At 35.5% G+C, this 25,538-nt stretch overlaps 1 protein-coding gene across 1 annotated transcript; it reads right to left on the minus strand.

The window, feature by feature from the left end:
* Positions 1-19,833: 19,833 nt before the first annotated feature.
* On the minus strand, positions 19,834-21,938 carry LOC134669799 (uncharacterized). The gene is made up of 3 exons (XM_063527423.1): positions 21,836-21,938; positions 20,798-20,947; positions 19,834-20,109 (listed from the first exon to the last, which is right to left on the minus strand). The coding sequence occupies exons 1-3, from the start codon at positions 21,917-21,919 to the stop codon at positions 20,023-20,025; spliced, it is 321 nt and encodes a 106-aa protein (XP_063383493.1). The 5' UTR covers positions 21,920-21,938; the 3' UTR covers positions 19,834-20,022.
* Between the last annotated feature and the right edge of the window lie 3,600 nt (positions 21,939-25,538).

Raw genomic sequence — 25,538 nt, forward strand, 5'->3', positions numbered from 1 at the left:
AAATATGTGTAAGGTATACCTATGTATAATACAAAAATATATAATTAATATAAGTACGATATCATAATTATTATATTTTCGACGAGCAAGTTCAAAATTACGATTATGCGTGATTGTAATATTGTATGTCCCTATTAGTAACGAATAACTACTTATGTTAATATATCAAAATTCAACATACAGAACAACACAACATGATAATAGAACAGGGATAATATCACAAATATCGTATAGTGAGATAAACATGTATATTATATTTAAGTACCACAAAATATGATTATTTAATTTTGTAGTAATCAAGGTTCCGTACGCAGGGAATTAAGGTAATTAACAAACGAAGGTCGAATCACCCCTGGATGGAGAACCAATATAAGTTGTAACTGATGGGATCCCTCGGGGTGGAGTACAAATTATCAAAATTAGTTATCACAAGTCTACACGTATGTTGCTTAGTGACTTTAAACGTGACATTGAGTTTCGAAATTACTCATTGTAATTTCAAATTGCCTTTTGATGAACAGATAGTAACGGCGCGATTCGGGAAATGATTTAGAGATTCACTAGATATGAAATAGTAAAGATGTGTGACGTACCACGACAAAAGGTACCTTATAGCGGCTGGCGCTTACGCTATTATTGACGCTCCAATATTCAGCCGGAGAAATGGTGGCCCTCAAAATCATGAAAGTAAAGCTTAGTACAGATTTTTAATCTATAAACAACTTTCTATGCTGGGGGTCACTTAAATCAGCAGCTTACTACATATCTTCTAATAGCCTGATTTCAAGGCATCCTATTGTGACAGACGGATAACTACAGAACCCTACATTAAGCAAAGCTCGATATGCCCTTAGCCGGTTTTTTTTAAAAATACGTATCTACCTAAGCTTCTTCGATATGTGAAATTCGACTGAGCATTCAAAGAATAATAACAGTAACTAGAAATGAATCTTGTCATAAGGCTTGAGTTACACTTGTAAGTTTTACTTACGTAAGTAGGGACAAAGCTATTTGTTAGAATGAGATAACGATATTCATCTCTCATTCTGTAGTATAGCCGTGTCCCTACTTACGTAAGTAAAACTTACAAGTGTAACTCAGGCCTAAGTTGCATCATATTGGAGCTGTAGAGGAATATCCTAAAGCTCAGATTTAATATATTTGCATGCATGTCTTCAAAGGGCACGTTGGCAAGGTTACTAACAAGCAGAGTGCAGCTTTTGCACTCGTACGAGTATGACCATGATTCCTGTTGATATTTTCATAAAATACAAATATTCTTGGAATAATTATTGGAATAATAAATCAATTAAAGTAGACGTAAACATTTATTCGTCTTAATTTATTTAAACTAATACTTAATTTTAGGTAAAATACCGTAAAAAAGTCTGAATTGGGCTCATAAGTAGATTAAAGCAGACTACCTCTAAATACTTAGGTACAACTACTTAATTATTATGTAATAACAATGTTAACTATCGACCAACTTCTTTTTTTCGTGTATTCTAGAATGCCGTTTAATTAACCATTGGTTAAAACTTCTAAAATACAATTTAAAAATATATTAACTACTATAATTTCACTTTAATATTAATCTTAATTTTGATAAATCAAAAATTGCATTAGGTATTTCAAACAAATTGAAAAATGGAACACCGGGTGAAAGAAAGTACTATTTTATATAGTATATAAGAATATAGACAATCTAATTTTTGACCATCTAAAATGTAAATTTATTTGGCATGACCCTCGTATTGTGTCGTCTTACTGCGTCGAACATGGCCACCCACGCCGACTTTCTACAGGCTGGCGCAATCAGTGCCGCTATCGGATAACTGCGTATAATTGAATCCACTGCAAAATTATACTCCATAACGTATTGCACGAGCAATCGCAGGCATCTACACGTGTGTTGTTACGTCAATATGACAGGGTCATATCTAAAAGATTGTTATATAAAATATTTCGTGCAAAGGCAGGTGAAAAAGCTCAATAGGTACCAAATCAAATCGTTATCGTTAAGGGGTACTTTTCTGTTTACTGAAAACGAAAGCAGAGGACATTGCTAAATATTTAATGTAGGGTAAACCCTCCAGTGAATGAACACCCCCCAGTGAATGAACAAAATCACGTTTTTCGTCTAAAATAAGAAATATAGCAATTTCTTCCACTTGTCCTATTTTTTTTCTTATTAACAACTCTATTTCCTATGCAATGACAACCCATAATAAATTTATTTTCGACAAGTTAGGATGTGACTGGCGTTTGAAGTTTACGTGTTTCTGGATTTAAAGTTTTGTATGAAAATATTAGATCCCAGATAAGAACAGTGTACGTTTGGAGCAACATATGAAGTGCTTATTTAATTTTTACCAGTACAAAGTTTAGTTATTTGGTTAGATTAAGAGTTGAACCTTCTATTTATGTACACTTTGTCGGCGTATTATGCGATTAAGTCTTTATTTTTTATAGTTCCATTACTGGCTCATCAAATGTTCTGAAACCAGTAAATGAACAGTGTGTTCATTTACTGGTGTCGCGTAGATTTAATTTTTTTCCCAAATGTATATGTAAACGCAATCGTATTGAGCTTGTTTTTTGTGATTCTGCATAGAAAACGATTCTGATTCTTTTAGCCAGTATTGGAACAAACCAAATTTTTATAGTCCATTTACTAGATTGGTCATGCCTATGTATGAACAATACAAAATTTGGCTTGTTCATTTATTGGATTTCTACTAATTCTATGTATGAACAGTGTAACCACGAACAATGCAGTGACAAGTTTATTATTTTAAACATTATTTGGTGAGCATGACCCCTTTTCATCAAAATATGCACGTTGGTTCTTGTTTTAATGGTTGATTTTATTTTTTCCATTTAATATGTAACGGGTTTCTATGTTATTGCTAAATAACCATCATTTTATTACATTTTAATCGATTGGAAGTCAATATGGAGGGATACAAAGATATAAACGCTATCGTTATACCTATTAAAATAGAGCCGGAAACGGTGTTTGTGATAAAAATGATTTTATTATGCTAATTAAAAAGAGTTAAATAATGTTCATTCACTGGGTTTTTCGGTGTTAATTCACTAGTTTTTATGTTCATTCATTAGGTTTTTGGGTAGTTTTTGGTAAATTCTGGTATAACTCAAAAACTATGAAAGTAATTAAAAATCGCAGAAATTACTTTCTTATTTATTAAATGAGGATTTATTAAATTGCAGTTAATTAATCCAATTATTAATGAATGCTGAGCAATGATTTTTCAAACTTGGATAATTGCTTAAGTGTTCATTCACTGGTGGTCTTACCCTACCTTATGTTATGAAATGAGAACGTTTATTTCAGACAAATAGTCCATATACATAACAAATATAAGTAAATGCAAAATAAATAATTCATTGAAAATTCATTAAAACAACACATATAAATAAATATAATTAAAATTAAAACAAAACCAAGTCAAATAAATTAAATTAACACTTAAATCGTAATAAAATAAAACACGAATTGATTCTTTGTCTTCCATTGTCCACAAATTTTATTTTATACAATTTACTCAATATTTATGTTTATTTATATATTGACATTTATTTAAATTCTTTTACCAAACACTCATTATTTTAGTTAGACGACATAATTTTGTTGCTTTTAATAATGGTCGGGTGAAGGACGATTACAACGCGTATTGCGGACTATAATTTGGTTAGTTTTCGAGGTCGGAGGGTCCTTTGTGGACAGCTAGCGTCCCTTTCATACATCGCCACATTACACATAACGTGTAGGTACAACGTGTATCAGCTAATTGTGTGGACACGTAAACGTTTTATCTATTAGTTTCAGGGGTTATTAGCGCGATCGTGACCGGACAGGTCATACAATAAGCTAATCAACCTACGCAACATCGAAATGAGTCTGCTAGCTCTAGTAAGTTTGATTACTTATTAATATTACTAATATAAGAAATATTTTGGATTAAATAAAACATGCACATACAATTTTAAAAACAAAGCTTCCATGCCATACCCTGTAAATGATGCCGTTGTCAATGCCGTTCTACCATACAGAGAAAATTAAATACTGATTTTGTTTACTGGGGTTAGATAGTTATTTTATAATGGATCAACAATTAAGTATAGGTACCTCGTATCACTTGAAAAGTGATCTGTGGGTATAGTCTACGAAACTTTTGAATGAAAAGGTGTTCAAATCTAAATTCTCTGTTGTACACTCTAATGAAAGCCAATTACAAGGTACAACGAATGGAACCAGCCCAAATTATGTAAATTTGCACCTCGGAAATGCAGTCTAGAAATAGTTCTTTAATTAAGACTCGACTACTATTTGTGCTAATGTCGGGGACGTTGGAGAAAGGAATTTAATTTGTAGCTGTGGAAATGATTAACTCCCTCCTTTTTCCTTATTGTGTAATACGACGTCAGTAAATGTATGGATAAAAATAACCTAGGTACCTATTCAAATAAAGGATGACTCACACTAGACCGGGCCGTGTCCAGGCCGGAGCTTCCGGCGCATCGTTATCTATGGAAAGCACCACGTGATCGCCTGTCATGTCATAAAAAAGTTAGCGCCGGAAGCTCCGGCCCGGATACGGCCCGGTCTAACGTGAGTTATCCTTTACTAATTTTACGCTGACGAAGTCGCGGGCAAAAGCTAGCAGGTTATAAATGCAAAAGTAACTCTATTTGTCTGTCTATCTGTTATGCCTTCACGCTTAAACTGGTGAACTATTATTATAAATGAAATTTAGTACTTATATAGATAGTTTGAGTACCTACATGGGAAGGACATAGGTTAGTTTTTATCACGGAAATCATCATACCACGCCGACTCTCTTATCCTTAATCGCTATTATTTAATATTATAAATGCGAAAGTAACTGTATTTATCTATCCGTCTGTCTGTTTGTCTGTTACCTCTTCACGCTCAAGCCGGTAAACCAATTTAGATGAAATTTGGTATGGATATAGTTTCAACAATCATTATCATTATGCCACGCAGGCGAAGTTGCGAGCAGTAGCTAGTACCGACCTATACAATATGGTTGTTTTAAAAGAAAATATTGAAATCTATTAAAAAATTAAGTCAACCATAAAAGTAAAGTAAGAACGTCTGTCAGACGGTGGAACTGATTCGCCGCTAATAAAGCACAGAAGTACCTACTCGCAGCGAAGGAACTATTCTGATTGTTAATAACAGGTTATGAATTTGATCTAGATTTGTTATGCATATGATCTGCCAGTGTCAAAACCAATATCAACCATGTACGTATCTTTTTACAGATGATATATCCATAAATTCCATAACATATCCAGATCAAACTCATAACCTATTTTGACATATTACTTACAGTCAGAATTCGCTTCCTAGTTGGAATATAGACTGACTGCATCAGGATTCAAGCTAGTACATATTAATGCAATAAAACCCGATTGACTTAACGAATTGTCGTACACAAATAGTGTAGGTTCGAGGATAGATTGTATTTTACACTGCTAAAAGTACCTAATTAAATTAAACCACACTTTAAGTGCGAGTAGGGTTGCCATATGGAAGAATTAAATGTCGTGATAAAAATCCTGACATCACCCTAAAAATCCGGACATTTCTTGTAGGTAGCAGAGATTTGGCGTATATAGCTTGAACGACGCCCCGGCGGCGCGCTGCTCTCTGCGGTGTACTGTATCGTGGATCTACTTTTCCCTTTCACTTCGCCCGATCCCGTAGCCCCCTCCCCGGGCGCGCATTCTATTTTTATTTAAGGTCATTTCTAAAAATCCGGACACATGCTAAGTCCGGCCGCAATCCGGACAAAGGGTCAAAAATCCGAACATGTGACGAACGTATGACAGCCCTAAGTGCGAGGGACAGTATTAGCCGATACTCTGAATGTATTTTTATTTTATTAGATAACGAGACAAAAGCGGCTACCTATTATTAGGAATTAGATAACAATCTGTTTAGTATGGTGGTCAACCATGGTGGCCAATATTGACAAAGTTGAAGTTATACTTAAAAAAAGCTTTAAGACCACTTGGACTAGGTTAAACTGGACGATAAAAAACTTGTAAAGTAAGAAATTACGACTACAGCAGAACTAGTAGGTACGAGTATTTTGAATATGGCTGCACTTTTGTCCGGCCGTATAAAGAAACTGTCGCGCCGCTGAACGGGCCAGATGAATCGGCTGAAGCTATGAACACTCGACAAGTCGACATCTTTTCACACCATGAAATGCATACATTTTTACCTCGTCAAAGTAGATGAGAAACGCTCAGCTTTATGACTATTTATATTTCATTTACAGGTAATTTATTTTAAACTTAATGCAACGTCAATAACTTATTGGAACTCGGCGATACTTAATTAATAAGTTTGGCCGAGTTATCTTATTTTGGTTTTCTTCGTTTTTAGGGTTACGTAGCTCAAAAGGAAAAATCGAAACCATTATAGATACAGGATCGATAGCATTACCGATATACGGCCCAATCCGAACTTTAAGATACGTCAGTTAATAGATCTAGAAAAGATATGGATTAGATATGTCAGTGTCAAACAAGTGACAAAAGCGACGTTTCTTCAAACAAAAACGTCACTTTTGACTCTTGTTTGACACTGACATATCTAATCTATATCGTTTCCATATCTATTATTTGACGTATCTTAAAGTTCGAATATGGCTGATAGGATCACTTTGTTGGCCCGTCGGTCCGTCCGTCTGTCTATCAAGGCCCTTTATCTCGGAAATGCGTGAAGGTATCGAGTTGAAATTAAAACCATATGTATATTACTCAATTGTTCATCCGAGTTGACTACTACTATTTCGTTTCGAATACGAAGAAATTACTTAGAATACATATATGTCGGGGCTTAATGTAGGTTTAGGTATTCAGGAATGGCTAGATGCACTAGGTGGTTAGATACATCCGTAGGGCGTAGATATTTAACGCGAGATCAAATATGCGAGGCGTAATGCAGTCTCTTGATTGCCACTGTCCGATCAGATTGAGGTTCAATCCCAGAGTGACGCCAGCGTGCAGCCTGGCTATCCCACTCACTCTAGTTCACAAAAACCATAAGCTAATTAATTATCAAACAGAGCAATTTCCGAGAACACATTCAGACGTTACAAAAACCCCTGACGCCTCTAATACGCTCCCAAGCCACTTAAACAGACATCTTTATTACCCACGTCGCTTACAAGTGTTTTTGGTAAATCGTAAGTATGTCATGTAAGCGCCCATTATTTTCAATTTACCAATTACATCACCTGAGCGTCGACATATATATGTGTATTTTATAAAACATGACTATAATATAACTTTAACTTATGAGCTAACTTTCACTGATCAACTGAGGAAAAGGATCATTATCCGAATGATTTCTTTTATGATAAATCCAATTTAAATTCTCATTGCCAAACGTTAATAATATAATTTTATACTTGTATAATAAAACTCCCTACGGTCGAAAAGTATCAGTGACAATGGAACTCAATAGTTTTCAGCATTAAATACTCCCAAAACCTAAGAAATTAGCGCCACCTTTGAGCACTTTAAACAGGACGTAGCTCTCCTTTTACCTGGAGGCACCGACGACGGGGCAATGTTTTCATGATCCTGGTATTTTTTCATGCCCATTGGTAGCGTCGAAGCTGCGTCGTACTGATCGTAACCGCTAGGTGTCGTTGTACAATCACCGTGCATAAACGAATCTTATAGTTCGTTTTTTTAGCATTCGAAAGAACTTGCAAGAAGGTAAGCGATCTTAACATGTCTTTAATTGAAAAACGCTGTTTAAAAACCAAAAACTATTACTTATGAAAACAGAAGAATATAAATGATCGTAGTAGATTCATAATTGTTACATATTTGCCGTAACTTATTTTTAAAATGTGTTTTTCAATTAAAAGACACATCAAGATTGTTTAGGTACCTTTTTTCTAATGCTAAAAAAAATGAGGTATAGGACGCCCCAACATAATTCCTACAATTTTACATGAGTTCTGCCTTACATTGTACCTATATAACTAACTTCTTCCTAAAAGGGTCTATTTTAAATTTAAGCTAGTTAATTCTCTAGTAATACAGTATGTAGTTATCTTGTTTGTAAATAAATGATTTAAAAAAGCTTCTTCCTATCATATCCGTGTCGCACTTGAGTAAAATCAGGAGCATCCACAGGTAAAGAGGTGATGGAGGATATTGCTTTATTCGCTTATAGATTAGATTTATTTATTTCAAGATGTAAATTACACTATAAATTTGCTACATTCATTAAAATTATATTTATCTTAAGGCCAAGCAATAAGAAGTTATATAGGGAAAAGCTAGGAACACAATTTTTGACTCCGTAACTTTGTTTGGACTAGCTAGGAGGTGAACATATCAAAAGTCCCCGGCCGTAGCTCCGGTGCTGGGGGGTAGAGGGGGAAAGAAGATCTCATTTTTCGGTTTTTCACTTATATCTTGGAAACTTTGCGTCTTATAAGACACACCAAAAGCTGATAAAATTTGTTACAAGTTTTATTCAGTCAAGTTTTTCGATATCTTGAATAGTTTTTGAGATATCCGCTCTTGAAAGTTTAATTTAGGGCTTTCAATTTTATCTTGATATCTACATTAGTGAAGCTGCTAGGCCGAGTTTGGTATCATTTTCGTATAAAACGGGGGTGCTGAATTCATTTTTGGTATCACATTGACACCATTCCTAAGAAAAAACATTTAAACTTCAAACAAATATCTTTTTTTTTTATTCCTCTTCACACTTAAACCGCTCAACTGATTTAATTGAAATTTGGTATACAGCTATTTCGAGGCCCAAGTCAGGACATAAGATACTTTTAATCTCAATAATCATCCTTTAAAGTTGTGAAATGGAGTATGGGGGGAATTCAACTTCGTCGACGAAACTGAATTTCTGAAGTTAATACTGCTTAAGGTAAGATTTAAAGTCATGTTTGGTATCATTTTCATCTAAATCACAGATGTATACCATCCCAAATTTCATCTAAATCGGTTCAGCGGTTATTGACTCCCCATACAAACTTCCACCCCACTTTTCACTCCCTCAAAAGATGCTTTTGGTTATAAAAACCATCCTATATCCTGTGTCGAGACTGAAACTATTTCTATACCAAATTTCAACGAAATTGGTTCAGCGGTTTAAGCGTGAAGAGGGATTTAAAAATTTTTTTTTTTAATTTCGGTTTTACTTCGCAATAGTGTCAATGTGATACCATAAATGAATTCAGCACCCCCGATTTATACGAAAATGATACCAAACATGGCCTAACAGCTTCACTGATGTAGATATCAAGATAAAATTAAAATCCCTAAATAAACTTTCAAGAGCGGGTATCTCAAAAACTATTCAAGATATCGAAAAACTTGACTGGATAAAACTTGTAACTAATTTTATCAGCTTTCGGTTTGTCTTAGTAGTCATGTCGCTAAGACGCAAAGTTTCCAAGATATCAATGAAAAACCGAAAAATTCGACCTTCTTACCCCCCTCTACCCCCAGCAGCGGGGCTACAGCCGGGGACTTTTGATATGTTCACCTCCTAACTAGTCCAAACAAAGTTACGGAGTCAAAAATTGTGTTCCTAGCATTTCCCTCTACAACGTTTTTTGAGCATTCATTTCCTGACCTATTATGACAAGATTACATTATAAATTTAAAATCATAAAACTAATTGTGTCTCCCAATAACGATCGTCATGTACGAAAAAAAACATATCAAACAATTGAATATAAACCAAGGTAACATTAAAGTCGATGTCAACTAGGGCTTGCATTCCGGAATTCCGGAATTTCGAAATTCCGGAATCTCGGACATATTTTCCGATATTATTGTTGTAAAAATTAGGTATTTGTAAAATAACGTAAGAAAGAGATGTTTATGACACGAGTGTTTTATTCGAAGTAAGGTAACTAAGCAATTTTAAAATATTTTAAAATATATCAAAAATAGAAAATAGAAGACTTAACGTTTGTCTACACAAAGAAGGTTACAAACTACAACAGCCGCCCTTAATCGAAGTTGTGCCAGACAAACACAAACAAAAAAAAACTTAAGTCTCTAATCCTAAGTTAAGTATACACCGTTTATGTACTATAGGTCCTAGTGGCTTCGTTAGTACATCAGCAGGCATATCACTACTTTTAATATATTCTAATTTAACAACATTATTAGACACCTTTTCCCTAATAAAGTGAAATCTGGTATCTATATGCTTAGTCCTGTTGTGGTGTACAGGATTTCGAACGAGGTTGATGGCACTCTGACTGTCAGAAGCTAAATTAACTATATGCAATTTACCTGTTATCTCATAGATAAACCGTCGTAAGTAGCATGCTTCCTTCGTGGCAGACGCTAGTGCCATATATTCCGATTCAGCTGAAGATAAAGCCACTGTAGGCTGTTTCTTGGACTCCCAGGATACTGGACCTCCACTTAACTTGAAAGTGTATCCAGTGTACGACCTTCTGTCAATCGGACAATTTGCCCAGTCCGCGTCACTAAAGCCTTTTAAAGGTTCTCCACTCTTCCTGTAAACCAAGGAGTAATTTAAAGTACCCTTCAGGTACTGCAGAACCCTTTTCGCAGCATTCCAGTGTTCCTTAGTAAAACACGTATTAAACTGGCTTAAATAGCTCGTAGCGTAAGCGATATCGGGTCGTGAGTTTACCGTAAGATACATGAGGCATCCTATTAAGTTTTGATACGGATAAGACTCACCTTCTTGACCATCAGTTCTTCTTTCCATATTCTTTTTAACTAGAGGAGTATCCACAGTCTTACAATCCTTCATGTTAAATTTTTCCAGTATGGAAAGAATGTAACTCCGCTGATTTAATTTAACACACTCGGAATCGCATTCAATTTGTAAACCTAAATAACATTTTAATATTCCGAGATCTTTCAAAGAAAAATATTTCGACAAATTTGTTTTGACAGTGTCAAACGTCGAATCAGATTTAAAGAAGACAATTATGTCATCGACAAAAATACCCAATATCACGAGTTCCTTACCAAAAAGTTTCGTATATACACAAGGCTCGGAAGGAGTTCCTGTAAAACCTATTTTCAAAAGTGTTTCATTCAACTTTTTGTTCCATGCTCGCGGTGCCTGTTTAAGGCCGTAAAGGGATTTCTTCAGCAAACAAACCTTGTTTTCTTTGCCCTTTTCGATGAAACCAAGAGGTTGCTCCATGAAAACTTCTTCTTCTAAATCTCCGTTTAGGAACGCGGTATCGACATCCAAGTTCTTCATTTTTAACCCCATCTCTGCAGCTAAAGCAAATAAAGTGCGGAGGGAAGAATGGCGAATCACAGGTGCAAACGTCTCATCGTAGTCTACTCCCTCCACTTGATGAAAGCCTTTCACGACGAGTCTCGCTTTATACTTGGTTATATTACCGTACGCGTCCTTTTTAATTTTGTAAACCCATTAACATGGTATCACCTTTTTATTAGGCTTATCTACTAGGTCCCATGTGTGGAGTTTTTTCAGTGAACTATACTCATCAGCCATAGCATGCCTCCACTTATCTGCATCATCGGCTTGAGTAGCTTCAAGATATGTTGTAGGTTCTCGAGAATCAGCCGTAGACACGTTGTAAGTTAGGAAATCTGGTGGTTTCCTATCTCTTGAGGGGTATCTCGGCTCAGGATGAGGTTCCTCTTCCACACTTGCTGGCTCTTCATCCGCACTAGGTAGCCGTGGTTCACTGAAGGGCTCTCGCTCTTCCATAGATACTAAATCTTCGGCACTTTCTAGATTTATCGGCGAAGGCGGTGGTGCAGGGTCGTTGCTCTCGTCGCAGTCATAAAATTGACAATCTTGACAGTTTTCAGACTCGGTCTCTCTTTTATCTTCGAACAATAAAATAGAGTCTGACTGTACCTCAGGTTCTGGTGACCTCTGCTTCAGTTCTGTAAAACAATTCTCAAAAAAGGTTGCATCTCTGGACATAAACATTTTTCGTGGGTAAGCAGGATCCCTAAATATATAAGTACCTGGATTTTCTGAATAACCTACGAAAATCGCTTCCTGTGCCTTGACATCTAATTTCCTTCTGTGACACGAGGGTATATGGACAAGTGCTCTACATCCGAACACTTTCAGGTGACTAAGATCACCTCTACGACCATACCACCTGTCATAAGGAATTTGTCCACCTAAGGCTCGATGAGGAGACCTATTCTTTAGGTATACGGCAACTTGAAAAGCGTCTTCCCAGAATGCTTTTGACAGTGAGCATTCAGCTAGCAACGTCCGCGCCTTTTCTGTAATCGAACGATGTGTGCGTTCCGCGACTCCAACCTGTTGAGGACTGTAAGGCGTCGTTGTTTGATGCTCGATACCTTTCGAAACAAGATAATCAACAAACTCTTTATTAACGAACTCCTTACCACCGTCAGTCCTAACCGCTTTTATTTTCTTGTCTAATTGATTTTCAACAAAAGTTTGTAACAGACAGAATTTATTTTTTACCTCTGTTTTGGAAGAAATGAAATAAGCAAACACCTTTCGCGTATAATCGTCTACTATCGTTAGCATATACCTATTTCCTTGAAAAGAGGTTGTAGACACTGGTCCCATGAGATCCATATGGATCAGCTCTAACGGGGAAGTAGCCCTATTAAACGCTACCTTCTTGAAAGGTTTCCTCGCTTGTTTACCTTCCACGCAAGCGATGCAACTATTTTTATCTACTACTGAATACTTTACGCCTACCTCGTGATTCTTCAGTTGGTTCATGCCTATGCGACACAAATGTCCTAGCCTCTTATGCCAAAGTTGATAACTATCCTGACAGTCAGAGTGCACATCCTGTGTCATATAATTATCTGCCACATTCTCGGGAACATTGACAGCACCGTCTAAAACGTACAGTCCACCACAGGGCGAGGCATGAGCAACAGATTCACCTGTATAACGAAAATTACCAGATTTATAAAAGTTACATCAAAAACACATATAAAACCCTTTTGAACAGTTTTGTATACAGATAACAAATTAGCTTTTAAATCTGGTACAAAATCAACGTCACTGATCTTGTTGACCACGTTCTCGGGTGTGTTTATTGATATGTTTCCAATTCCGCAGCACTTAATCTGTTCTCCGTTTGCGACAGTAACGGTACCTTGATTCTGTATCGTAAGACTCTGAAACCAATCTCGTCTAGAAGTCATGTGTCTAGTACAGCCCGAATCTACATAAATGATGTCCTTACTTGAGCTGCCAGAAGTATTAAGAGCTGTAAATGTCGTATCGTTGACAGTTACCTCATTGGCTTTCTCCTTCTTGCCTCTCATCGGACAGTCTGGACGCTTATGTCCAGGCATCTTGCAGTCGTAACAAACCAGATCCTTCTTCTTTGACTTCGGCTTCCTTTTCGCATGAAAAACCGATTCTAATGGTGTAGCCGCATCCTTGGACATTTCATTTAGTAGTTTTGTCTTAACTAAGTCTGTAGTCACATCAACATTACAGTTTTCTAAAGCCATAATGAGAGGTTCGTATTTTGGAGTGAGACCTCCCAAAAGTATCGCAGCAATAGACTTATCCTCTAAGACTACATCTATATCCGCCAGATCCTGTGCGGTTGACATAACTGCGTTAATGTACAGTTCCATATTCGAAAAGTCCGACAGACTCAACCTGTACAATTTTCGCTCTAAAGAAAGTCTTCGTCCCATTCCCTTGTCCTCAAAAGCTTTCTGCAAAGATTTCCATGCTTCGGCTGCGGTTTTCGCACATCTAACATGAATGATTGCCGCACCATCTACTGTCAAACATATCTTTGCCAGGGCTTTCGAATCTTTTCGTACCTTTGTAGAGGCAGGGGTCGTGTCTCCTTCAGGGTAGCCACCGACTGTCTCCCACAGATCCTCGTGCAATAGGTAATTGCGCATCTTAAATTTCCACGCAGGGTATCCATCTTTGCTCCTCAGGCAAAACGATGGAAAAGATGAGCTTGAACGGGAATTAGAAACACTCGAAGCATCTCCCGATTCGTGTGACATATTTACGATTTGTACTATTTCCAATCACACAAATACTACACCTCAATATTTTACGAAAATACACTTTACACTAAACTTGACATTATAAATTATAGCATTCGTGCTGATAACGTGTTGTAAAAATTAGGTATTTGTAAAATAACGTAAGAAAGAGATGTTTATGACACGAGTGTTTTATTCGAAGTAAGGTAACTAAGCAATTTTAAAATATTTTAAAATATATCAAAAATAGAAAATAGAAGACTTAACGTTTGTCTACACAAAGAAGGTTACAAACTACAACAATTATAATTCCGGAATTCATACCACTGAATATCGAAAATTCCGGAATTGGATTTAAGTACTTTTTTTAGGTTTAAATACGTTTATTTTTGAACATTGTTAAGAAACTACACTATACTGTTGTTTTTTGTCGTTATTACGTATATATTTTACTTTTCTGTTTGCAGTGGGACAATATGGGCTCATAATAATAAAAAAAAACAATAATAACAAAGCAAAGCCATTTACTTGCTTAGAATAGTCAGAGTAGTCTGAATCCTACATAAGCGAATTTTTAGAATTGAAACTTAATAATATTTGGACTTTTCATCTTGGATTCAGTGAGAAAGAGGTTTTCTCTATCAACGATTTCGGATCCTGTAGAGTAGAAGCACCATAATATAATGATATTCTGAATCATAATTAGGAACTAGGAAGGAAAAAGCCAAACTTAGACCTTCATTTTCTTAAGCAACACCACTACCTACTAGGAGTACTAGGTTAGGAAGAGTAGGAAGCTGTTAAATTTAACTATTTTATAAAATTATGCATCAAATGGTTTGCTAGCAACTATAGTTTCCCCAAATAAATACCCCGTATCATAGAAGTGCATAAAAGTAACCCTTTTGATGTACTCGTGGTAAAATATGGGGTGGGAAAAACGTACATCAAATTAAATTTATTTTAAACAATTACTTAATAAACGTAAAGTATCCGAATTTCGTGAGAATTTCACATTATTGTTGTTTTTTACAAAAAAAGTCTCATAAAATTAAGATAATCCCTAATTCCGGAACCAGTTCCGGAATTCCGGAATTGGAATCCAATATCGAAAATCAGTTCCGAAATTGGAAACCAACCGATATTGCAAGCCCTAATGTCAACGTAAATAATTTGCAATTGTCATTAAAATGTCAAATAAAGATATCACAAAAGAACAAAATGTCACGTTTAAAATACAAATCAACAATTTAATAATAAAAGAAATGTATACTCAATTATGTCTTTACATATTCAATTCCATGTACTCATTTACAGAGTACAAAAGGTTTCTCAATTTGAGCTTAAATATTTCATCACACGGCTCAAGGTTCAAGTATTTTATTACTGTGCTTATAACTAGTAAATATATCCTTCTTTATACACTCTAAAAAAAATTTGGTTGGCCCTATCAATATATTGATGGCCGTAATCAAGCATCTTGATTCCATACGAGCCTAACAAGAACTTAAACACATCAAACAAGGTAATTCTGATTGCTATTACTATTGTTAGGTAACTGAACCAATTAAGATCTTGTTCAATATTTACACGAAAAATAATTATGCTAACTAATTGATCTTAGTAAGATCAATTAAGGGCTTGATAATGAAAACAAACAAGTTAGTTCAACTAAGATGTAAATCAATGTTAACATGAAGAATTACTGTATTAACTATTTCACCCAAATAAGTTCAACTAAGAACATGATTACACCGACTTATGGCGTATTAGCCTGAACTAAGATATTGGTCAATTTGAATCTTAATTGTTTAATCATTTCAACTATGAAGCTTGTTTAGTACAATACCATTCTTGTTCAATTGTACTATGACTTTGTCGCATTTACTAAAACATTTCTTTCAGATCTCTAGTTTTTATACGCGCCGTGCTGAATAATGCTGGTGGTCCTCGTTATTATTCTCAAGGAATTAGTCTTAAATACTAAAATATACATTATTTAAGACTATATATTTACTTAGTATTTAAGACTAATGCCTTGAGTATAATGCGAGTACGAGGACCAGCAATTATTCAGCACAGCGCGTATAAAAACTAGCACAAAGGAAATTTATAAAATTTAAACGAATAAGTAGTGAATAAAATATAACAACAAAGAAAGGGATAAAACATAATTAAACTAAATCAAGCCCGTAGAGTTTTATAAAAAGGGGGTAAAAGAATAAAACAAAAAAATATTACAATAAGATGTTATTTATTCATTTAATCATTTTGAAAGTAAACGTTTTGCATTTAAATTCACACGCACGGATCCGTGTCTAAGCATACGAGGGGTTAACACTCGTTGGTCCAATCACGTTCACACTTGTTGGTCTATCCAAGCACACTACACTCACAGTGTCACTACGCGAGTTTGATTCGGATGTCACTGGTTGTTTTTTAGTCAAACAAATCACAAGATTCCACACATTTGACAGTTTAAAAACCCATCTTCACGATTAAAATTGTTATATTTGTGAATTAAGGCTTCTCTTACCAATCTTGGTATATAGTGGCGTGCTTTCGAAATGACCTTGGGACTATGCAGCTCGATCCAGTGACTTATACCCGACTCAAGGTGACACTGAGCAATAGCTGACTTGCGAGCGTCGTTGTTCTTGACCGCAGCGATGTGGTCTTTAATTCTGCAGGCAATAGTGCGTTTGGTATGCCCACTGTACGAACTACCACAACTGCAATCAACTTTGTACACACCAGGTTTTTCCAGAGGAATAAGTAATTGAATGAGCTTAACGCAACTGTGTGCTACAGAGACTGACTGCTCGGTCGCACGCGCCACGAGAGGGGCGCGGGCGGGGCGGAGAGCGGGTGTACAGGCGATCCCCCTACTTATCTCTTGATTGATCGGATTAACCGATTATTTAATTTAATTATTAAGAAAATCGATTTAACAAATATTTCTTCGTAGAATGGAATATTAGTTTCGTAATCAATACAATAACTTGATCATAATGGGATTGAGTGTTTTATCTTCGTTGTTCTAAATATTATATGTTTAGTTGATTCAACTACCAAATCTTATGTAAATCAACAAAGACAAAAAAATCAAATAAACTATTAAAATGTTCATAACTATTAACATATTTATCTGTTTTAATTAAATTGTTAAGGATTGAATTAACCTACGTTACATAATTATGCCAACAAGTTAATAGTAGATGCAAAGTATACAATTGTTAGGATTAATAACATACCTACTTTATTAGTTCAATCACAGATACACTTATTGTTTTAAGTAATCAGCTTTCTTTGATTTACATAAGATCGTTATTGTTGTAATTAACTTAACGCCAACTAAGAGAAAACTGCTCTTAGTTGGTCTTAATTTTTTAGAGTGTATGTACCTATCTGTAGGATTTTTAGAACGGTTAAATATTTACAAACAATTATTTACGCTCGTCGCTTTACCGCTAAAATTATAGCAACACTAAGTAGCTTAGCACATTCATTGCCACTTAGTTGACTTGGTGCTACGGGTTAATACGCTCGTAGCGCGTAGCCACGGTTTCGCCGTATGTAGCGCGTAGTCGCTACGAACAGTGTACCCGACAGTCGGATTCTTGGCCCTGAATGTGTTAGAGTACATAGTTGTAACCCAAGACACGAAGACAGCCCTTATTTAGATTTTAAAATTTTACTTGAATGTTTGATGGTAGGAAATATCTACTTCTAGTTACTTACAAAACATTATTTTCACTTAACGGCAGTGCGTTACGAAAACAAATGAATTTTATTATACTACGCTAGTACGAGTATCAACTAGAAGCTCTCCGCAAAGTTGTTTTCTTAACTACATTACACCCACAACTCTACCCTGCTTGCACATAAGACGACACATTTGATTTGCGCGCATAAACGTGATTAGTTTAGAGATTAGTAGAAATTTTTTAAATGTTTTGCATCTTAGAGTTTCTAAGAGAATATGGGTTCGATTCGGATTTTGAAATAGACATCTATTAGACATCACCAAGATACGATAACGATATGCTTACCTGCTCTAACCTGTCAAATTTGACATTTGCGCGATTCTGGAGATACTCTTGAACGATTTCCACAGGATATGACTTAGAAATCCAATTCACATCTAATATTTAGATATCTTACTCTATCTAACGTAAAAGTGACATTGGTTGTCCGAATTGGGCTGCCAAAGAGAACTAGTTGATATCTAAACTATAACGTATCTAGAATGGATCTAGTACGTGTCGTCTCTTGTGAATATCTTGAAGTTCGAATACGGCAGTATGTTCAAGAGTAATGTCCTTACTACCCTACAGCAATGGTTCTTCCAGTCTAGCTAGCGTAGAATAATAAAGTTTTTCTAAATTCTACGTACACCTTTAAACCATTTATTTAGTTAAATAGTGTACTACTTAAGAACACAAAACATATAAATGTTATAATACGTATAATAAGGTACAGAGTAGTCTGCCCTATAATGTATATGAACGCTAGTGTCCGTGTAGTGAAGTGATCGCAACATTGAGATGTGTCGCCCTGTTGTTTTTTTTTTATGAGCAGAGTGATTTGAAGAACGATACCCTAAAAATATGGTATGTAAAAACATAATACTAAACATACATAGTTGATCCAGTAATTATAAAAGCATAAGCATCATTTCGCCGTTAAATGTAAGTTTGGCGAACCTAATATAAGTTTAAGTAAATGTACCATACTTTTCTGAAAATAAATTTTTAAAAAAGTTTTCGGTTGTATGTTGCTTACTTCCTATTCTAGGCCTCATTGTACAGTCACCTGCAATAGTATGTTACTCTTCGAAGGCCGCAAAAATATGTGACACGCTCTTATGGCTCTACAAATAAGATCGTGTCAGATATTTTTGCGGCCTTCGTTGTGTAACATATTATTGCAGGTGACTGTACGCTACACGGCCCGACTCTAACTTTAAGATACGACAATTAAAAAAACTAGAAACGATATGGATTAGATGTGTCAATGTCAAAAGTGACGTTTTTATTTGAAGAAACCTCACATTTGATACTGACATATCTAATCCACATACTGACGTACCTGCTCGTTTCTAGATCTATTAATTGTGGTATCTTAAAGATCGAATCGGGCCGACAGTTAATGTTGATATTTTGAAGTTATTCCGGTTCATGAACAATATGTTAATTTACATTATTTACAAACACATAACTTCTGCAAAGCGAGACCTAAGATAATAAATGAGCAGTGTAGGTACAAAATATTGTTATTATTGTATAACAGTTTTATTATTGAAAAGTGGAAGAAAAACATTGTTAACGTAACAAACGTTGAATCCTCAAGTTTTCCAAGAGTTATAAATAGTACGGCATAAGTTGGTAAGTAAACATCTTATACATACAATTTTGATCGCTTTACAAACAAGTTGCAAAATAAACTGGCGACTGGCAAACTGACCGCATATAATTCCTATGCAACATGCAATGGATCATTATGTTACTACGGAAATGTGGGCTGTTATTTTATGTATTTCCAATTCTCACGTATGGCCATTCCCATTTTATTCGATAGCGTGTTATACGGCTTGCTTCTGCTTAAATTTTTTTGTATAATAATGAAAATTGTCTCAAAACTTTGAGGTCTTGGCAAATGAAAAACAGGGCTGAAATGTTTTACATACAATCTCATCAACCAATTGGGTGCATCCGGTATACAACAAAAGGACAGGATATTAACACATGGCTCCGTTTTAGAGGGTTAATTTAGAACACAACACAGGCAATAACGTTTATTACATAATTGTAAACCACATTATGAATAACAAGAAAACATAATTTATTTAAGTTACAATCTTACATTAAGGGATTGAGAAAATCGTATCAAATAGTTTTAAGTTAGAGAAATAAAGGCAATTAGCTAGAGTAAATGATATTATAGAATTTGGGTATTGATGATATTACATAGTTAGAAGCATGTGACTGCGTTGAAGTAACATCGTAGGACCCGGCCGCGGCCGGAGGCGCCCGCCTGCCCTCGCCGCTGGAGGGCGCTCTGGGAACAACATATGTAACGAAAATCAAACTACACGAAGATAATTATATAAAACAATCGGAGCGGAAACGGGAAGACTAAGATTTCTCCAGAAACTTCCTGCCTTCCACAGCCAATGTGGAATGTACTGTCGCCTACGGTATTTCCGAACCGATACGACCTTCAAACCTTCAAGAAAAGAGCGTACTCCCATGCCGTAACGCGCTTGCAACCCTTCTGGTGTTGCGGGTGTCCATGGGCGGTGGTAATCGCTTACCATCAGGTGATCCGTCTGCTCGTTTGCCTCCTAGTTCATAAAAAAAAACCTAATCACAGAAACATTATGTTACTTATACGTGCACATTTCCGAATGAAGGTTAGCTTCTTATGCTTTCTAACGCTAGCTAGGGTAAAATTTTATTTGTAAATATTTAACGTACTTTTTGTCACGAATTTTTGTACAAATACGAGTACGCTCAACGACGTGGTGTGAGGGCCTTCGAAGAATTCTCCTGCAAGCTCGTTCCGGGTCTACTGTAGTCTGGGCTATAACCGCGAAAATCGAAGTTCGCAAATTGCGGGCATTTTTCTCTGTCACTCTAATTACGCCTTCATTGGAGTAAAAGGGAAGGATCCTCGCAATTTGCGAATTTCGGTTTTCGCGGTAGCCCCTCTGATCAAGACAAGACACAACATGCTTGTTACTTACCATGTCGGAGTCGAGGTAGGAAGACACGCGCAGCGGCGCGGCGTGCGGACCGTCGTGGGATTCTGTCGGAGATTCGTGTAGGGCCTTCTGGAGCGCGATCAGAATTCGGTCCAACACTAATGCCGCTCGCTTCTGCGGTATCACTACCTCCTGGAACAACATATGTTTATCAGGGACCAATTTGATTTAAGACTCATATATCATATAAGTAGTTATGTACCTATCTATATAAGTAGGTAAATGGGCCTGGGGAAACGAGAAAGAAGAAGAAGAAGAAGAAATAACAATAAGTATCTATTTACTTATTCGTAATTAGGTATTCGGATCGTAAAACCTACACAAAATCCAAGTAAATAGATCGACATATAACTATTTGACACAGTTTCGGCAATTCTGGGAATAAAGGCAATTTCTCACAATTACATTCCTAACACAAATCGAATTCGAAGAAAGCCTCTAACCTAATTTAATGACAAAACATTCAACGTTGCGTGGAAGGGACATTTATCATCAATTTACTCACAATTCGTACTATGGATATTGACTTTTCTACGCCACCATTGATTAGCCTTTAAATCAAATTAGATCCATAAAAAGCGTTTTGAAGCATTAATTCCCAGCAAGCCGGAAATCATTTTAATACCTTCACTTGGCCCTAAATGCGTATAATCCGAGTTTGCTCCTTCCCAAGAGGTGTGGAAAATACATTTTGGGAGCCTTGGGAGACACATTTACCTTGGATTGACGAAACTACTAGATGTAGCCTGCCTGAAACACAGGGAATCCTAGTTGAATCATTTGTAAACCAATTGTCTTTCTACCACGCCAAGTCGTAGTCGGCCCGATTCGAACTTTAAGGTACGTTAGTTAATAGATCTAGAAATGATATGGATTAGATATGTCAGTATCAAATGTGACGCTTCTTCAAACAAAAACGTCACTTTTGACACTGACACATCTAATCCATATCGTTCCTAGATCTATTAATTGATGTATCTTAAAGTTCGAATCGGCCCAAACATTTACACGTGAAGTTACCTCTGGATTTTCGTAGAGGGGCGCAGGCGCTGCTTCGATGACCGAGCACGCCAACGCTAGCAGCAGCATCGCCACGCTCATCATCGCTGGTACATCACACTGTCCTGCACAACACAACACAAGAACTTCAAGTTCGTTACAATTTAAAAAACCGGGCAAGTGCGAGTCGGACTCGCGTTCCAAGGGTTCCGTACGTTGCCCCAATTTTTAACAATGTATTTTTTATGTGGAACGTAAATGAAATGCCTTTAAAACCCCCGTAGGGGTCGGATAAAAAACTTAAGTAGTTAAGTCCAACTGGCGCTTGACTACACATTTCCAATAGGTTTTCATGTCATCTATAGGCAAAGAACTATTTTGTGTATTTTTTCATAGACACAGTAGTTTCGGAGATAAAGGGGGAATGGTCGGAGAGACAGACGTACGAGTGATCCTAAGATAAGGGTACCGTTTTTTTTTTACCCTTTTGAGGTACGGAACTCTAAAAATTAGGCGAGTACGTAATGTGTCCACCAGCCACTTGAAGGATAATTCACGCTAAAATGGTCCGAGCCCAGGGCGTGGCTTCCGACACTTCTGAATCACTTCTTGAATGTATTATCAGAAGTAAATTGTAATTGTTGAATTTTGTATTTTGTAAGCTGTTATTTTTGTTTTATTAAATTTAATTAATTTATAATGTACTTTGACGATGCAAAAGCGATTGTAAAATCCTACTTGATTAAATGACATTCTATTCTTTTTCTATGACAGGTGATAGGTGATCACGTGATGCTTGATTAGAATACTGAAATATCGGGCGGCCCGGCCCGAGCCCGGACCGTTGTAGCGTGCGTCGCAAACACGTGCCTTGTGAAAGTGATTTCTGCACATAAAATGTGCCGTGCATATTAAAATTTTATTTTATTTTAGTTATAGACCATTTTATTGGACATTAGACAAATGTTGATGCAATGCAAGCAGCTTAATAAATTTAATTAAAAAGTTACGGAAGTTTTTCACCTTATTTAATAATAAGATGGAAAACTTCCTTAAGGCTTATTTTGATTCTAATAACTGGTTATGAATTTGATCTAGATTTGTTATGGATAAGAATTGTCAGTTGTCTTCAGTGATATTTAATTCATTTTCTCCATTTTCGCGTAGCAGAACACTGAAGATTGTAGCAGAATCGTAGAGCTGTTGTAATCTGACGCATTTCAAAAATCTCTATCTTTATTACCTCAATAAAATTGATACCTATCATTGGGGCTCGTATTGTTTTAATTAAAATTCATCAGGATAGCAAATTATGTAATGATTGGGCTCAGGGGGCCGATTTTTGAATTTCGATCGCTCGATTTCGTCACTCGAAAATCGGTGGAAAACGGCGAAATGCCGTGTTTGTATGGGGCATCGGCCCCAGAAGCCAAATTGATTGCTGTTTTGCCAATTTATTAGGCCAGATGTAAGATGCTATTTCACCAAAAAAATAACCCTAAAATGCTGCAGGTTTTTGAGAAAATTAAAAAAATAATTGGTTTTAATTTTTTTTTATCTAAACTACCGAACCGATTTTTTTGTAACTTATACACATTATGTAAGTAATCTAGATGAATTATTTTTAAAAAATGGAGTTCCAAATATTCTTATAATTAGTAATATTTTCACTTTTAATTTTTCAAAAATTTTTTTTTTATATTTCCGAAATAGGGACACCCACCAATTTTAGGTATTTTATGTATAAATTAATGTTCTATAACATATATTTTTTTCATAAATATTCATTTGGCTCAATATATATTATTTGGCTCAGTATAAGTTACAAAAAAATCGGTTCGGCAGTTTAGATAAAAAAAATGAAAACCAATATTCTTTTTTTTTAATTTTCTCATAAACCTGCAGCATTTTAGGGTTATTTTTTTGGTGAAATAGCATCTTACATCTGGCCTAATAAATTGGCAAAACGGCAATCAATTTGGCTTCTGGGGCCGATGCCCTATACCTATACAAACACGGCTAGACCCTTCGGAATCTAGTAGTATTGACCACTCGAGTTCAATTCTATTAGTAGAATTTAAATCCCTAGTAGTGGAGATATTATTGAACGAAATACTCGAAATCGAGTGGTCGAAATTCAAAAATCGGCCCCCAGTTGTTTTGATAATACTTAATATTCAACCAAGAGCCTAATTCTCTTAAAGCTTCTCTTAAAATAATTAATATTGTTGTATTTAAATAACTATCTTTTGTAAATAGACTGCGTGGGAAAATATAAGAACATGATAGAATGATAGATGTACGTCCCTCGTTATAATATGGGTCACGAAAATTGAGCTCACATTACACGGAGTTTAATGCTTTATTGATAGCTAGATGACAAGCTACTCACATTCTTTGCGAAGGATAACACGCTTTAAGGCCGTTAACGCCGAGAAAATGTCTATAATCTGCAGAAAAAAGTGACCCCCCTCCCCCCTGCATAGAAGTTTACAATTACATGTACCTATGTTTATATACATCGGGCATATTAATAAATATCTACTTGTATAATCTCAAAAATATAGATATGCAAGCCACTATATCCGCCACTGGAGGGTTTGGTCACTTTAGTATTTATGACATGTATTTCAGTTTATAATTTATAAATAGCGTGATTCGGGAAATGAATTAGAGATTCACTAGATATGAAATATGTGACGTTCCACGGCAAAAGGTACCTTACCGAATCGCGCCGATAGTATTTTTAAATATAAGTATGTATTTCGTCGCCTACCATCCATATTACAATTACAAGCTTTGTCCCCTATTTATTTAACTACTTTAAAAACACAAATCAAAATATTTAACATAACAATTATATTTGTTCCTAAAGTTGCAGATATGCAAAATTTTGTTTTATGATCGATTTTCTTAACTCTTTTTGAAAATGCGTACAAATTTTCTTTAAGGTGGGAAAGGTGGGAATAACCTGAAAAGTACACGGCCCATTTTTCCTCGGATATATTTCTATGAAAATTTGGGTCCTCAGTGATTTTGAGACAGTGTACGGCGGTTGTGGGCAATTTATTTATTTATTATATTTTAGAAACATACAGTCGTTTACAAACAGCGTATTTAGATTCTGTGATACAATATAAATGAATTTTTTAATAATTATATACTTATACATAAATATAATTAATTTATTTTATTGGCGATATTAAATTTAACCAATTATCTTGTAAACTAATCAAAATGAAAAATATTTTTAATATAATTTAAATTACTTAATAAGTTTCCACTACAATATCGTGTCATGTTGCATGCCATATAAAAATTAGTTTAAAGTTACTTTAGTATTAAGTTTTAGTTAAGTAATTTCATTGCTATGTACCCTAACAGGGTTCGTGTGAACACTAGCTGTAAAATGCCCTTTGTAAGACCTTATGTAACACATGATTATAAATGCAATAAATGAATTATGAATTATTAAGTTTAGGTATTGTGTTGTAATTACCTGAATAATAAATAAATAACAATAAATTCATATTTTATACTTCCGGGTGTAAAGTTTATAGAATTTTTGCATACATATATTATCTACTCTATAGTAAATTAGAATTAAATGAAAAAACTGGCCATTGAAAAAAGATGTCAGTAAAAAAAGGCGCGACATCCTAATTTTCTATATGACGGATACCATTCGCACTTTAAATTTGCAGCTTTTTTTCTACTGAGACGG

Source organism: Cydia fagiglandana, chromosome 13 (assembly GCF_963556715.1).
Source record: "Cydia fagiglandana chromosome 13, ilCydFagi1.1, whole genome shotgun sequence".
Classification (NCBI taxonomy): Eukaryota; Metazoa; Arthropoda; class Insecta; order Lepidoptera; family Tortricidae; genus Cydia; species Cydia fagiglandana.